Source organism: Urtica dioica, chromosome 7 (genome assembly GCF_054948205.1).
Source record: "Urtica dioica subsp. dioica isolate 48M chromosome 7, U.dioica_male_clone48M_v1_H2, whole genome shotgun sequence".
NCBI classification, from domain to species: Eukaryota; Viridiplantae; Streptophyta; class Magnoliopsida; order Rosales; family Urticaceae; genus Urtica; species Urtica dioica.
The window spans coordinates 25,846,676-25,860,977 of record NC_142762.1 but is presented as its reverse complement, the minus strand read 5'-3'; the positions used below and the strand labels follow the sequence as shown (position 1 = coordinate 25,860,977).

At 39.3% G+C, this 14,302-nt stretch overlaps 1 protein-coding gene across 1 annotated transcript; it reads right to left on the bottom strand.

Moving 5' to 3' along the window:
- Window positions 1-3,510: 3,510 nt before the first annotated feature.
- LOC149390550 (sequence-specific DNA binding transcription factor) lies at window positions 3,511-5,797 on the bottom strand. The gene has a single exon (XM_089620406.1). It carries the CDS (start codon window positions 5,243-5,245, stop codon window positions 3,929-3,931), a length of 1,317 nt encoding a protein of 438 aa, XP_089476532.1. The 5' UTR covers window positions 5,246-5,797; the 3' UTR covers window positions 3,511-3,928.
- Between the last annotated feature and the right edge of the window lie 8,505 nt (window positions 5,798-14,302).

Genomic DNA, 14,302 nt, shown 5'->3' with positions numbered 1-14,302 from the left:
CACTTAGCAAAATTATGTTTTTGTGATGTTTATAGACACATACATTTGGAGAAGTTTTTCCAAATTAAACTTTAACATACGTTTGATGGCATTCTATGCGTTATCTTCTTAAACAAAGAGCCATGAAGAACTAAGAGACACACAAAAATACTTATCTAATAAGAGAAAGTGACGGCAAAATTACATTTGGAGAAGCCTAATTAAAAATATTTCAAGATCAAATTTAGAGTTTGAAAACTATTTGAAGGTGGAGAAATAGAGAAATAAAATTTAAGTTGAGGATATAGGACAACTTAAAATTCAAGGGACACTAACAATGTTTTTAATTAATAATTAATTATATTGGTCTCTAGCTTTAATAAAAATTACTCATGTCCGTTTCTGTGATGTTTATTATAGACACATACATATGGAGAAGTCTTTCCAAATTGGACTTTAACGTACATTCGGTGATATTATATGCGTCATCTTCCGAAACAAAGAGCCATGAAGAACTAAGAGACACATAAAAACTCTTATCTAAAATATGTTTATGTGATGTTTATAGACACATACATTTCGAGAAGCCTTTTCAAATTGGACTTGAGCGTATGCTTGGTGACATTCTATGCGTCATCTTTTGAAACAAAAAGCTATAAAGAACTAAGAGAAAAAAAAAACACTTATCTAATAAGAGAAAATGACAGCAAAAATACTCAATATTTACAAATTGTAAAACTTAAACACCCAATTATTACGAGTTAACCCACATTTTCGTCTCAATCCATCTGTATAGGTCAGAAGATTTGCTATCAAAAGTCAAAGACTTACAATAAACATAAGTTTCTTCTCTCATCTTAACCTCGTTTTTAGTCGTTGTCCTTTGCTCACCTGTACAGTAAGCATAGAATCTATAGCTTGTTGTGTATGCTAGACACGTATTCGTTAATTTCTACACTTTCCGCATGACATCAAAACGAGGTTTGTTTCTACAATTATATTCATTTTACGTTTTGTATGAAAGTGATTTAATATAATAAGTGTTATGCATATAAAATTCAATAGAAGATATGTGAATCGGTTTGGATTTAGTGATCTCCATTCTTTAAGTTTATTAGAATGGTTATTTGCGCAAAATTCAAGGGTTATGATCTTTTGTAATTTATTTGACTGCAATTTATTTATTAAAAAAAATGTAAAAACCGAATCAACGGCTATCATCGAAAATTGACGTCAACTACGAACATATATAGTGCATGAGCCGAGCTCTGATACCATATTAGAAGTGTGGGCTTAACTCACACTCAAAAACTAGCTCAAGAGTGGAGGGATGTCAAACACTTATAAAGAGCACATTGCTCAAGTACCCAATCGATGTGGGACATTCTAATAATAGTCGACGATGCTAAGAGATCGATACGATGGCCACCCATCGACAGCTGCATAGGCAAGGAGTTGGCCCGACACGGATGATACTTTAGTTAAAGCAAATACATGGGATCGCTGCACAAATAAAAACAAAGAGTTGAAAGGGAAATTTTAAACTGCAAACCAAAAACAAGGAAAGGAATGAAGCGAAAATACCTTGCTCATTCTTGTTATGGTATTTATTGTTAGTGAGAGATATCACAATCACTATCTCACACACACACACACACAAACACCAGTGGCTTGACTGGTCCCTCACGCATTAATGTCATAATCAAGTGAGCCATACACACACATAACTCGGGACAATTTCATCAAATGTAATATATAAACCCTCCTTTTGTGACCTCAAGAGCCACAGAGAAGATTTTTTATTTTTCACGTTTTACTTTTAGATATAATCATTTCACTGAAAATATGAAAATATATATATATATATATATATATATAGATATATATATATATTTTGTCAAAATATCGCGAATTTTCATGACCTACCAATGGCTATCTAGTCATATGAAACATTAGAAAATTTTAAATAGCCAACGTTTTCGTTAATTTTTTGTAAATAGCCGCATAAATCTATTTACGCAGAGTAAATTTATAATAAATATGTGTAAGTAACGTTGGTTACATCATGCTTTTTGCTATTTACAAAACATTTATGGCTATTTACGAAAAATTTACAAAACGTTGACTAAAATGCAAATGCTTATGTTTTTGTGGCTTATACCACTAAATATTTGTTATTTTTCCCTGTAACCCAGATTTGAACTTTATATCCCGTCAAAAAAATTTTTGAAAAATAATTGTCCATCGAGATTTAACTGGAATATTGACACAAAATGAAACCTCATTCCAGTGGCTTGTAACAGCCGAAAACGCAGTTTCGAGGTAGTGTTTATGATGTTTTCCAAATTTTAGAACCTATGTCCAACTCAAAACATCACACATTTTAGCATCGGTTATCAATTTTTAAGTACGAAATAAAAAAAAATTCCGCATATTTTGTCACTTGTGAGAGAAGAAATATTGATCGAAACATTACAATTATAAGATGGTGGTTTTGATGAAATTCCGGCAGTTAGTTTCAAGTTGAGAATCTGAAATCCTCTTATTTCAACTATGTAAAAATAAACTATGTTTATAAGGTTATACATGATAGCTGTTCAATATATATCCTATATAGTGCATTTCATGCAATATTTTGAAATTTAAGTCAATAGTGTAGTTTCCAATGTTTAATTGATATAAAATTGCTTCAAATAGCCGTTTTTGTTAATTTATCACGAAAATAGCATTTTTAAAATTTTTACTACGAAAAAGTTGTTTTTAAGTTGTGAACATACATTTTTCTTGATTTTTTTTTTTTTATGTTTGTAATTTTTTTAAAAAAGATTTGTGTACTATTTTGGACTCTACTTAATTTTGTTCACTGTTTTTAAAATATTACACTTTAAATAGTTATTTTGTGATTTCCCCTGTTATGATTTGTCTCCTTGAAATTATTATCACTGGGGACTAATAACATGTCATTTAGGACTAATTGGCCTTTCAAGATAAATTAGGATAAAGATGTATTAACCTTGCTCGTTTATTTATTTTCATTATCTATAATGAAATTGAGGTTCATATCGATTTAATTTAATGTCTATTTAATTTTGTATATTTTAATTAGACCTCTATTTTGAAATATGATTTTTCTTATGTTTTGCGACTATTTCTGTCAGCACTAGATTCGGCAACCGATTTTTCCACGGAAAAATATTTTGTAACGACCGGCTTTCAAACCGAGAAAGTATTGTAACGAATTGAGTTACCGAGAAAGGATCAACTGCAAATCTCTGGCACATTGTGATTTATGAAGTAAGAAATCGTTGAGATTATTAGCCAAGCCCAAACCCTAGGATTAATAATACTATGCATAATAGTCCACAGTGATTCCCCGAATGGGAATCCACTTATAAAATCTTAAGGATTCTGCTAATATAAATTAATCAAAACATCAGAGCAGGAAAAGAGTTGCCCCGGAAAAGTCGGCAAGTTCGGCACAAACAAGAACCTCACTGGTTATAAACACCCATATCTTGATGTTTCTAAAACTTAGGTAACTGATAAGCAATGCTTGATACTTAGAACGAAATGTTCATAAACATACAACTTATTAGCTGATCAAGCAAAGACCAGCCTATCTAGCATACAAGTAGGCTCCAATAAGAAGAAACATGAAGTTCAGAATAGGACCTGGATTTCCCTACAATTGACAACATAAAATATTCACTTACTTTCTACAATGGACTGAAGAGAAAGGTCCTGGCCATAATGCTTGAAATCGTACCAAAATATTACGTCCCAAACATAGAAACTGGTTTATAAATAATCTTTCATCACTCCTACCTTTCGCATATCTAAAACCAGCAGAGTTGTATTTGAAGGTTTCCCAACCATTTATGTGATCATTTCTTAAATGTACTAATTTAAGCATGAACTTTAGACAAGAAAAGGCGCCTTTAAGTTTTAACTAAAGCCCAGCACCCAATTCCTTCCGCTTCAATTCCAATGCCATACGCTCATTTTCAATCTTCATTCTCTCATTTTCCATCCTCAACTTTTCCAGTTCACGGTCTCGTTTCTTGCTGATTCTTTCCCATTTCAAGCGCTGTTTCTCCAATTCCAACGTCTCGGCTTGAATTTGTAGCTTTCTTTCTTCCAACTGCAGTGAACGAGACTCCATCCACTGCTTTTGTACCCACGCCACTCTTGTGCTATCAGGCAACGCTTGGTTCATTTCCGCTTGACCCAGCTGTGGCTGAGAATAAGAAACTCTGTTGCAGTCCTGAGTACCCAACGGGTTCAGGAAACTAGCATCTTCGCGATCTGGCTGACTCTGTCTGAACCTCTTTCCAGAGTCCCCTAGCATCCCATACATCAGCCTCTCCCGATGCGGAGCGTTACTTTCCTCTAACTCATCGTGATCATCGGTTTCCACATCTTGATCGTCCTCGTCGAGATTGTCGTGTTGGGGCTTCCTCGCATCTTCATTATCATGATCCTCTCTGCTTCTAAGAGCCAACTGTAGGGAACGCTGCAGCGCCGGGTCGTGAGGCAGATGAAGCCGATTGCCGTTATGGTAAGAGCACATCTCCTCGTAAAACAGGTGCTTCGAGCTCAGTATTTTCCGAACATCGTCCTTTTCTTTCTCGTTGAGGAAATCGATCACATCCAAAAGCGCAGGGTTTTCGACGACCTGGCAGGAAGTGCCTCTGCCGAGCATGTCGTTGAGTCTCTTGTATCTCTTGTTAAGGTCGTTGAACTTGTCCTCGCACTGCTGAGGAGAAACATGATAAGCTCTCTCGGCCATGACTTTGGAGACGGATTTCCATTTCCCCTTCTTCTGCAAGACTGCGAATTTCCTCCTCCCGCTGCTTCCGCCGCAGTCGAGGCCGGAGTCGTCACCGATGTAAGAAACGGCGGTGATGAGAAGCTTGACCATCTTGTCCGTCCACTTCACGCGCTGCCACGGCGACCCCTTCTTCCCTCTGCTGGTCTCGGCGCCTTCCTCGGTGAAGCTCGGCTCGTCCTCCTCGCTCGCCGAGTTCTTTCCTCTCTCCCCCGCTTTGCTGTAATCGCCCATCGGCAAGCTCTGATCGCAGCTGTGCATCGTGCCCATTGTCAACGGAAAACCCTCTTGGATTGAGGCGTGACCGTGTCGGTGGTGATGGTGATTGTTGATTGGGTATTGCTGATTGTTGGCCCTCAATGGGCTTTGCAAATCAAGACCCGGATACGAACCCCCGCCAGGAATCATACATCCTCCTTGAGGCAAATGCCCTTCCATTTATCTCCTCTTTTTTTTTCTTTTTAAAAAATCACCCTTAACAATGGAGATCAAACCTGCCAGCAATTCACTGACCACCAAAACCCTAATCTTCGCTTCTTCTTCTTCTTCCTCCTTTACTTCCCCTATCTCTCTCTCTAAATACCTTTTGATTCACAACTTATTGACGAAATCCGAGCGTTACCCATTTCTTAATTTCCTTGTGCAACTTTCATTTGCAATCAAATTTCACAACCTAGAGACGTGAGCTCGAATACCCACTTCGTAAAACACCACCGAAAAACTATTCCAAAAACAATACTTACAGAACATCAAGGTAAAATTGAAAAAGCCTTGAGCTTTAAGCGGAGTTTACTTATCTGAGCCGAACCGAAAATAACGCAAACGCCAAGCCGAGAACAGAGGGCGTTAGATCACGAAAGATGAAGCATCTCTAGTCTCTACACATGCGAGAGAGAGAGAGAGAGAGAGAGAGAGTGATTGGCTTTGCGTCGTTTTCTTTTAAGCTTTTGTTTTTTATGTTAGAGAGAGTCATTGGCTATGAGTCTATGACATAATTGGCGACGGCGAGTATTTTTTAATTTTTTTTTAAGGGATAGTTGGCGAGTATTATTAATATGGAGTATCCCTAAAATAAAAGGTATTATTAATATGGAGTAGCAAGAAAAAGGCCAAACGCGAGGATTTCATCGGGTTCAATGTATTTCAAGATCCTGTGGGACCCTCCTTCCACCTTCGATATTTATAAATAAAAAAAGCAAACCACAAATTTAAGAGTTTCTTACTTCAAAAAATAGAAAGTTTCCTAAATAGTTTACACGAGCTCAAATTTGAAAATGGTAATTTAGAATAATAATAACTAGGGTTTGTAGTATCTATCATAGTTTAATTGGTAATTACACACCATCTCCAAAGTGAAGATCGTAGAGTTAATTTTCACTGATAATAAAATTATCTTTTAAAAAATAATAACAAGAGTTTGAATATGTTAGCAATATTACACTTAATATTGATGTAAATAAAAGACAAATTGCATGCAAGAAAAAATTACACGTAAATAATATTAAGGAAAACCGGCTAAACCTTGAACCAGAAAACACAAAACAGATCGAAAAAGTCGAGGCCCGTTGGACGGTTTCCTTGAAGCTTTTTATGGCCCTCCCACGGATGCTAGGACACGTGAGCGAAAGCCTCCCAGGATACAACGACTTGCAGAGACAAGTTGAGCACCAACCACTTGACTCTCTCAGTGAACTTGAACCTGAGCGAACACTACCACCACGATAAAAGAAAAGAAATATTTTCTGGGAGAGAGGGAGCTCGGAACAGTGGGGAAAACTAATTGGATTTTTATTTCTCTCTGTATTTTTCGGTGTACTGAATGAGAACTTAAACTTCACTTATATAGGCGAAGGCTGTGAGGTTTGAAACTTCAAAAACGTACAGCCATAAAGGCATTAAAGCATATTATTACACCCAGTAAATACACCGTTTCAAACCTATGCAGAGCGTCCAACGTTTTCAGCATTAATGGCACAGCCATAATGCGCACTTAAAGCTCAAAACCGTAGGCTTTAAAGCGTCCCTTCGTCTGGTCGAGCTCGTCCGACTTAGAATGACTTTGTCACCAGTTCGCCTGGTCGAGCTCGTCCAGTACGTCTGGTCGAGCTCGTCCATTACGTCTGGTCGAGCTCATCCAGTTCACCTGGTCGAGCTCGCCCCCAGTCGAGCTCGTCCAGTTCGCCTGGTCGAGCTCGCCCAAGTCGAGCTCGTCCCAGTCGAACTGGAATAACGTTGTCACTTCAGTACGTTGGCCTTGCATTTGTCGAGCTGGAATGACTTCGTCAATTCTTCCAGATCGACCTCGCCTAGTCGAGCTGGTTCAGTTCGACCTCGCTAGTCGAGCTGATCCAGTTCGACCTCGCTTGTCGAGCTGACCCGGTCGAGCTGAAATGACTGTCACTTCGTCCAGCTCGACCTATCTAGTCGAGCTGAATGACTTCGTCAGTTCGTCTAGCTTGTCCTATCTAGTCAATTTCTCATTCAACTTAGGTCCGATTTTGGCAAACAAAATCAACCATCCACATGTTAATAAATACTATTTATTAACTTTATTCCAACAATCCCCCACATGAATGAAATTGAGACGACAATTATAAAAGACACGACTCGATGTGGTGATAGATTCTACGGTCAATACCAGTATAGGATAGGTAGGTAAAGCCTTTGAACCTTCCCTCGGAAAGATATGCCATCTTTACTGACTACTCAGTAGACACGTTGTCCTTGAACTGTTAGCCGTTTTGTATAAACGATAAACATATCCCCCACTGATATCTCCCTGACACAGGTTCTGTTCTCATGGTTATGTTCATTATGGCCCTGAACATCAGCCTGGTTCTGCAAGAGTTTCTAAAGAATTATGCCCAATTAATTCTCCTTCGAAGCGGCCCCACTTCTCTCTCACATAGGTGATTCTTTTGTCAAGAGTAATCCCGCATTACTAGAATCATTAAAAGCTCTAAGTTTAACCTCGTACGGGAGTCACTGTTTAATATATAGGAATAGGACTAGGGGTTTTCCCCCACAGTGACCTCACAAAGCCATTGAAAATTAGGTTGTCCCTTTGAACCAAGATCTTGGGATCTCCAGTCATCATGGTTGGGTTTCCTTTGCCTTGGCTTTATTTGCCATGGGCTTTAGCCCCATTCCTTTGGTTGTCTTCTCTACTTGGTCCCTGTTTAACCCTTTGGTTAGCGGATCTGCAATGTTCTCTTTGGACCTAACATAGTCAATACTAATGACTCCAGATGAGAGAAGTTGTCTAATGGTATTATGTCGTCGACGTATATGTCTAGACTTACCATTATACATCACATTATGTGCCCTACCAATAGCAGATTGGTTATCACAATATACACATATTGCAGGCATCGGTTTTGTCCAATTAGGAATATCCTCCACAAAGTTCCTTAGCCATTCGGCTTCTTCCCCACATTTATCCAATGCAACAAACTCAGATTCCATCGTGGATCTCGTTATCACAGTTTGTTTGGAGGATTTCCAAGATATGGCTGCACCTCCCAGAGTGAATACATAACCACTCGTGGCTTTTGAATCTTGAATATCAGATATCCAACTTGCATCAGTGTAACCTTCAATTACTTCAGGATATCTCGTATAGTGTAGACCATAATCACGAGTGAATCGTAGATACCTCAAAACTCTAACGATTGCTTTCCAGTGTTCAGAACTTGGATTACTCGTATATCGAGCTAGTCTACTCACGGTGTAAGCTAAATCCGGTCTCGTGCAACTCATCAAGTACATGAGACTGCCTATCACTCTAGCATATTCAATTTGAGAGATGCTTTCACCTTTATTCTTAGACAAGTGTTGACTTATGTCTATGGGAGTTCTCGAGACTCCAGAATCGTCATTTCCAAACTTGTCTAGAATTTTATCAACGTAGTGTGTTTGATCCAGTACAATCCCATTGGGTGTTCGGGTAATCTTGATCCCCAGAATTACATCAGCAATTCCCAGATCTTTCATATCGAACCTTGAGTTCAATATATCTTTTGTGGATTGGACCATACGATCATTACTCCCCACTATGAGCATGTCATCTACATATAAAACACAGAATCACATATCCATGTTCAGTGGTTTTAATGTACACACATTTGTCACACTCGTTGATCTTAAATCCATTTGACATCATGACGTTGTCAAATTTCTCATGCCATTGCTTTGGGGCTTGTTTAAGGCCATAAAGCGACTTGAGAAGTTTACATACTTTCTTTTCTTGTCCAGGTGCAATACAACCCTCAGGTTGATTCATATAGATCTCTTCGTCGAGATCTCCATTAAGAAAGGCTGTTTTTACATCCATTTGATGAATTTCAAGATTGCGTAATGCAGCAACGGCAATTATCAATCTAATAGAAGTTATTCTCGTCACGGGAGAATAAGTATCAAAGTAATCAACACCCTCTTGTTGTTTATACCCTTTGATTACCAGTCGTGCTTTGTATTTATCAATTGAGCCATCGACTTTCATCTTCCTCGTAAAGATCCACCTAGATCCAAGCGTTTTACTTCTAGGAGGAAGATCAACCAACTCCCAAGTGTGGTTTTGCATGATAGAGTCTATTTCACTTCTTATGGCTTCTTTCCATAAGTGACCATCAACAGAGTTCACGTCCTCTTTATAATTTAGAGGTGGAGCCTCCAGCATATAGGTGAAAAAATAAGAACCAAATGATTTTTCTACCCTCGCTCGCTTGCTTCGTCTAAGTCCCTCAGACTCTATCTCTTCGTCGGACTCTTCATCATTACCTTGAGTTATTTCCTCAATATCCTCAAGAAAATGGTTTGATGAGCTCAGTTCATCTTCCTTAGACTTATAAGGAAATACATGTTCAAAGAACGAAGCATTTTTAGATTCCATAATCGAATCATTGTGTATATCGGGGTTTTTCGAGTCATACACAAGGAATCTATATGCATTACTATGGTGTGCATACCCAATGAAGATACAATCTACAGTTTTTGGTCCTATCTTCATTTTCTTAGGAGCGGGAGCCATTACTTTGGCCAAGCACCCCCACATTCGCAAGTATTTATAGGAAGGTTTCTTTCCTATAAATAACTCAGACGGAGACTTATCCTCCTTCTTTCGGGGTATCTTGTTCAGAAGATAATTTGCGGACAAGATCGCTTCCCCCCACATTTCTTGGGGTAACCCAGAACTTAACAACATCGCATTCATCATCTCCTTGAGAGTGCGATTCTTACGTTCGGCCACGCCGTTTGATTGAGGAGAATAAGGTGGAGTGACTTCGTGAATAATACCATGTTGTGCACAAAAGGCACCAAAAGGTTCAACATATTCACCTCCTCGATCACTTCGCACTTTCTTAATCTTCTTATTAAGTTGATTCTCAACTTCCAATTTGTATATAACAAATTTCTCAATTGCTTCATCTTTGCTTTTAAGCAAATATACGTAACAAAATTTTGTACAATCATCAATAAAAGTCACAAAATATTTATTACCACCTCTCGTGGGCATGAACTTTAAATCACATATATCGGTATGGATTAAGTCGAGAGATTCATTACTTCTTTCAACACTATGTAAGGATGTTCTTGTGAGTTTTGCTTCAACACAAATTTCACATTTATGATTTGAGTCAATATTAAACTTTGGAATACATTCCAAATTAATCAACTTTCTCAGTGTGTCATAATTTACATGACCTAGTCTACCATGCCATAAATTAGACGACTCAATCATATACGAGGAAGAAGAAGCTTTATTAATATCTTTTGTCTTGATGGCCATTACATTCATTTTGACCATGCCATTCTTGACATAGCCCTTGCCCACATACATGTCATTCTTAGACAATACAAGCTTTTGAGACTCTAAAACCATCCTAAACCCATGGTTATCTAGCACAGTCCCAGAAATCAGATTCTTCCTCATATCAGGCACGTAGAACACCTTGGTGAGCTTCAATTCCTTCCCAGAGGTCATCTTCAAGAAGACTTCACCTTCCCCCTTGACTTCAGAGGTGGCAGAGTTGCCCATAAACAACCTCTCTCCATCTCCAGGTAGCTCAAGGGTGGAGAAGGAATTCTTATCAGTGCAGATGTGGCGGGTTGCTCCAGTGTCCAGCCACCACTCCTTCGGGTTTGAGTCAACCATGTTGACCTCGGAGACCACAGTGACGAGGAGGTCATTATCATCCTCCACAACATTGGCCTCCTTGTTCTTCTTCGGCTTTCTACAATCGACAACTCGGTGACCGACCTTGTTGCAATTGTAGCATTTACCAACAATCTTTTGTTGGCCCTTCTTCTTGAATGTCCCACTCTTGACTCCAAGCTTGTGGGCGTGCTTCTTCCCTTTCGAGTTCTCGCCATGTTCTACGACGTTAGCTCGCTCGGAGACGGTTCTAAGTCTCCTATCGGATCCTCGGTTGTCTTCCTCGATTCGGAGGCGAACAACCAAGTCCTCAAGACTCATCTCCTTTCGCTTGTGCTTAAGGTAGTTCTTGAACTCCTTCCACCCCGGTGGTAACTTCTCTATCACGGAGGCAACTTGGAAAGACTCGCTAATGGTCATTCCCTCGGCTTGAACCTCATGGAAAATGAGTTGAAGCTCTTGGACTTGACTCACAATGGTCTTTGTGTCCACCATCTTGTACTCAAGGAAGCGACCCACAATATACTTCTTTGAGCCCGCATCCTCGGTTTTGTACTTGCGATCCAACGAATCCCATAGCTCTTTAGAAGATACTTTAGAGCTATACACATTGTATAAAGAGTCGGCGAGACAATTTAACACGTGGTTTCGACAAAGATAGTCGGATTCGTTCCACCCCACATAGGCCCGAAGCACTTGTGGGTCGGCTTCACCCTCTCGAGGAGTGGCCGGAGGATCTTCGGTTAAAAACCGTGCAAGTCCGATGGTTGTCAAAAAGAAAACCATCTTTTGTTGCCACCTTTTAAAGTTGAGTCCGTCAAACTTCCCAGGCCTCTCGGCCGGCATCACCGTGGGAGGCCCTCGAGCCACACCCATGTTTGAACCATCTAGGCCCAAACCCGCCATAGGTTGAACAAGACCCGCGGGTCCACTCCCGGCCGTAGCCGCCATCGAGCCTTGTCCCAAAGCCACAGGGATTTGGCCGATGTTGATAAGGTTTGGCGGGGTGTTCACCAAAGAGGGGTTCTCGGTGAGGCTCCCATCACCAGTCACAATTGTCGTGTCGTTAACGTTAGTCATATTTTTCTACAAAAGAAAAATCACAAGTCAGTAATCTTCAAACAAATCCGAAAAACAAATCGGAAACAAAAAACTGGAAAACCAATAATAACCTTTCCACGCAACCTGTCTTAAACTTAGAGATAAAAAGCTTCAAGATTGTTAGCAATATTACACTTAATATTGATGTAAATAAAAGACAAATTGCATGCAAGAAAAAATTACACGTAAATAATATTAAGGAAAACCGGCTAAACCTTGAACCGGAAAACACAAAACAGATCGAAAAAGTCGAGGCCCGTTGGACGGTTTCCTTGAAGCTTTTTATCACCCTCCCACGGATGCTAGGACACGTGAGCGAAAGCCTCCCAGGATACAACGACTTGCAGAGACAAGTTGAGCACCAACCACTTGAATCTCTCAGTGAACTTGAACCTGAGCGAACACTACCACCACGATAAAAGAAAAGAAATATTTTCTGGGAGAGAGGGAGCTCGGAACAGTGGGGAAAACTAATTGGATTTTTATTTCTCTCTGTATTTTTTGGTGTACTGAATGAGAACTTAAACTTCACTTATATAGGCGAAGGCTGTGAGGTTTGAAACTTCAAAAACGTACAGCCATAAAGGCATTAAAGCATATTATTACACCCAGTAAATACACCGTTTCAAACCTATGCAGAGCGTCCAACGTTTTCAGCATTAATGGCACAGCCATAATGCGCACTTAAAGCTCAAAACCGTAGGCTTTAGAGCGTCCCTTCGTCTGGTCGAGCTCGTCCGACTTAGAATGACTTTGTCACCAGTTCGCCTGGTCGAGCTCGTCCAGTACGTCTGGTCGAGCTCGTCCATTACGTCTGGTCGAGCTCATCCAGTTCACCTGGTCGAGCTCGCCCCCAGTCGAGCTCGTCCAGTTCGCCTGGTCGAGGTCGCCCAAGTCGAGCTCATCCCAGTCGAACTGGAATAACGTTGTCACTTCAGTACGTTGGCCTTGCATTTGTCGAGCTGGAATGACTTCGTCAATTCTTCTAGATCGACCTCGCCTAGTCGAGCTGGTTCAGTTCGACCTCGCTAGTCGAGCTGATCCAGTTCGACCTCGCTTGTCGAGCTGACCCGGTCGAGCTGAAATGACTGTCACTTCGTCCAGCTCGACCTATCTAGTCGAGCTGAATGACTTCGTCAGTTCGTCTAGCTCGTCCTATCTAGTCAATTTCTCATTCAACTTAGGTCCGATTTTGGCAAACAAAATCAACCATCCACATGTTAATAAATACTATTTATTAACTTTATTCCAACAATCCCCCACATGAATGAAATTGAGACGACAATTATAAAAGACACGACTCGATGTGGTGATAGATTCTACGGTCAATACCAGTATAGGATAGGTAGGTAAAGCCTTTGAACCTTCCCTCGGAAAGATATGCCATCTTTACTGACTACTCAGTAGACACGTTGTCCTTGAACTGTTAGCCGTTTTTTATAAACGATAAACATATCCCCCACTGATATCTCCCTGACACAGGTTCTGTTCTCATGGTTATGTTCATTTTGGCCCTGACACAGGTTCTGTTCTCATGGCCACTTTTATGATGAACGAGAAAAAAAAGTATGTTAATTCTTTGGTCATTTAATTCAACAAAATCTTTGTTGATTGTGGACGGTTTTGAGAGAGAGCTCGAAATTCTCGAGGGGAAAAGAAAAAAAAAATCAAGTATCACTATATGAGTTGGTCTAGTATTACTATCAGTGAAAGTCTTATTTATAACCTTCCAAAGAATTGAAAAACCTTAATATAGTATATATTCTCAAGATAATATATAGTGTGGGATATTTATAGAATATATCATAATATTTAATCTCAAACTATGATTCAAAAATCTTGTAGTTAATATCGAATCTCAAGCATCAAATTAATATCTCTAATCCTCTAGAAGAAAACCTCTCTTTTTTTTAGAAAAAATCTTTAACATCACATAAAGTCCACAAGGGTAATTTTCCTTTGTTGTGGGCCATATATTTATTGGTTGGATTTAACTTTTAATGTACTCAAAGCTGAATTAAAATAATGTGACATGTATTATTTTTTATTTACTAGTAATAATTAATTTATTAAAACTTTTTTTTACGAATCTCAAACCTACTGTAATCAAATTGTGAAATTTATCTCATAGTTAATTTGATATTGTTATGGAGCGTCTCGGTCCATTTTTCACAACCGACTCAGAGATTACGGATCAAATAATTCAAACTTTAATGAAGACGAATACAAATACTAAGCAG

Excerpts from the sequence above, each read along its gene's own strand:
- LOC149390550 (XM_089620406.1), bottom strand. The coding sequence starts at position 5,245 with ATGGAAGGGCATTTGCCTCAAGGAGGATGTATGATTCCTGGCGGGGGT.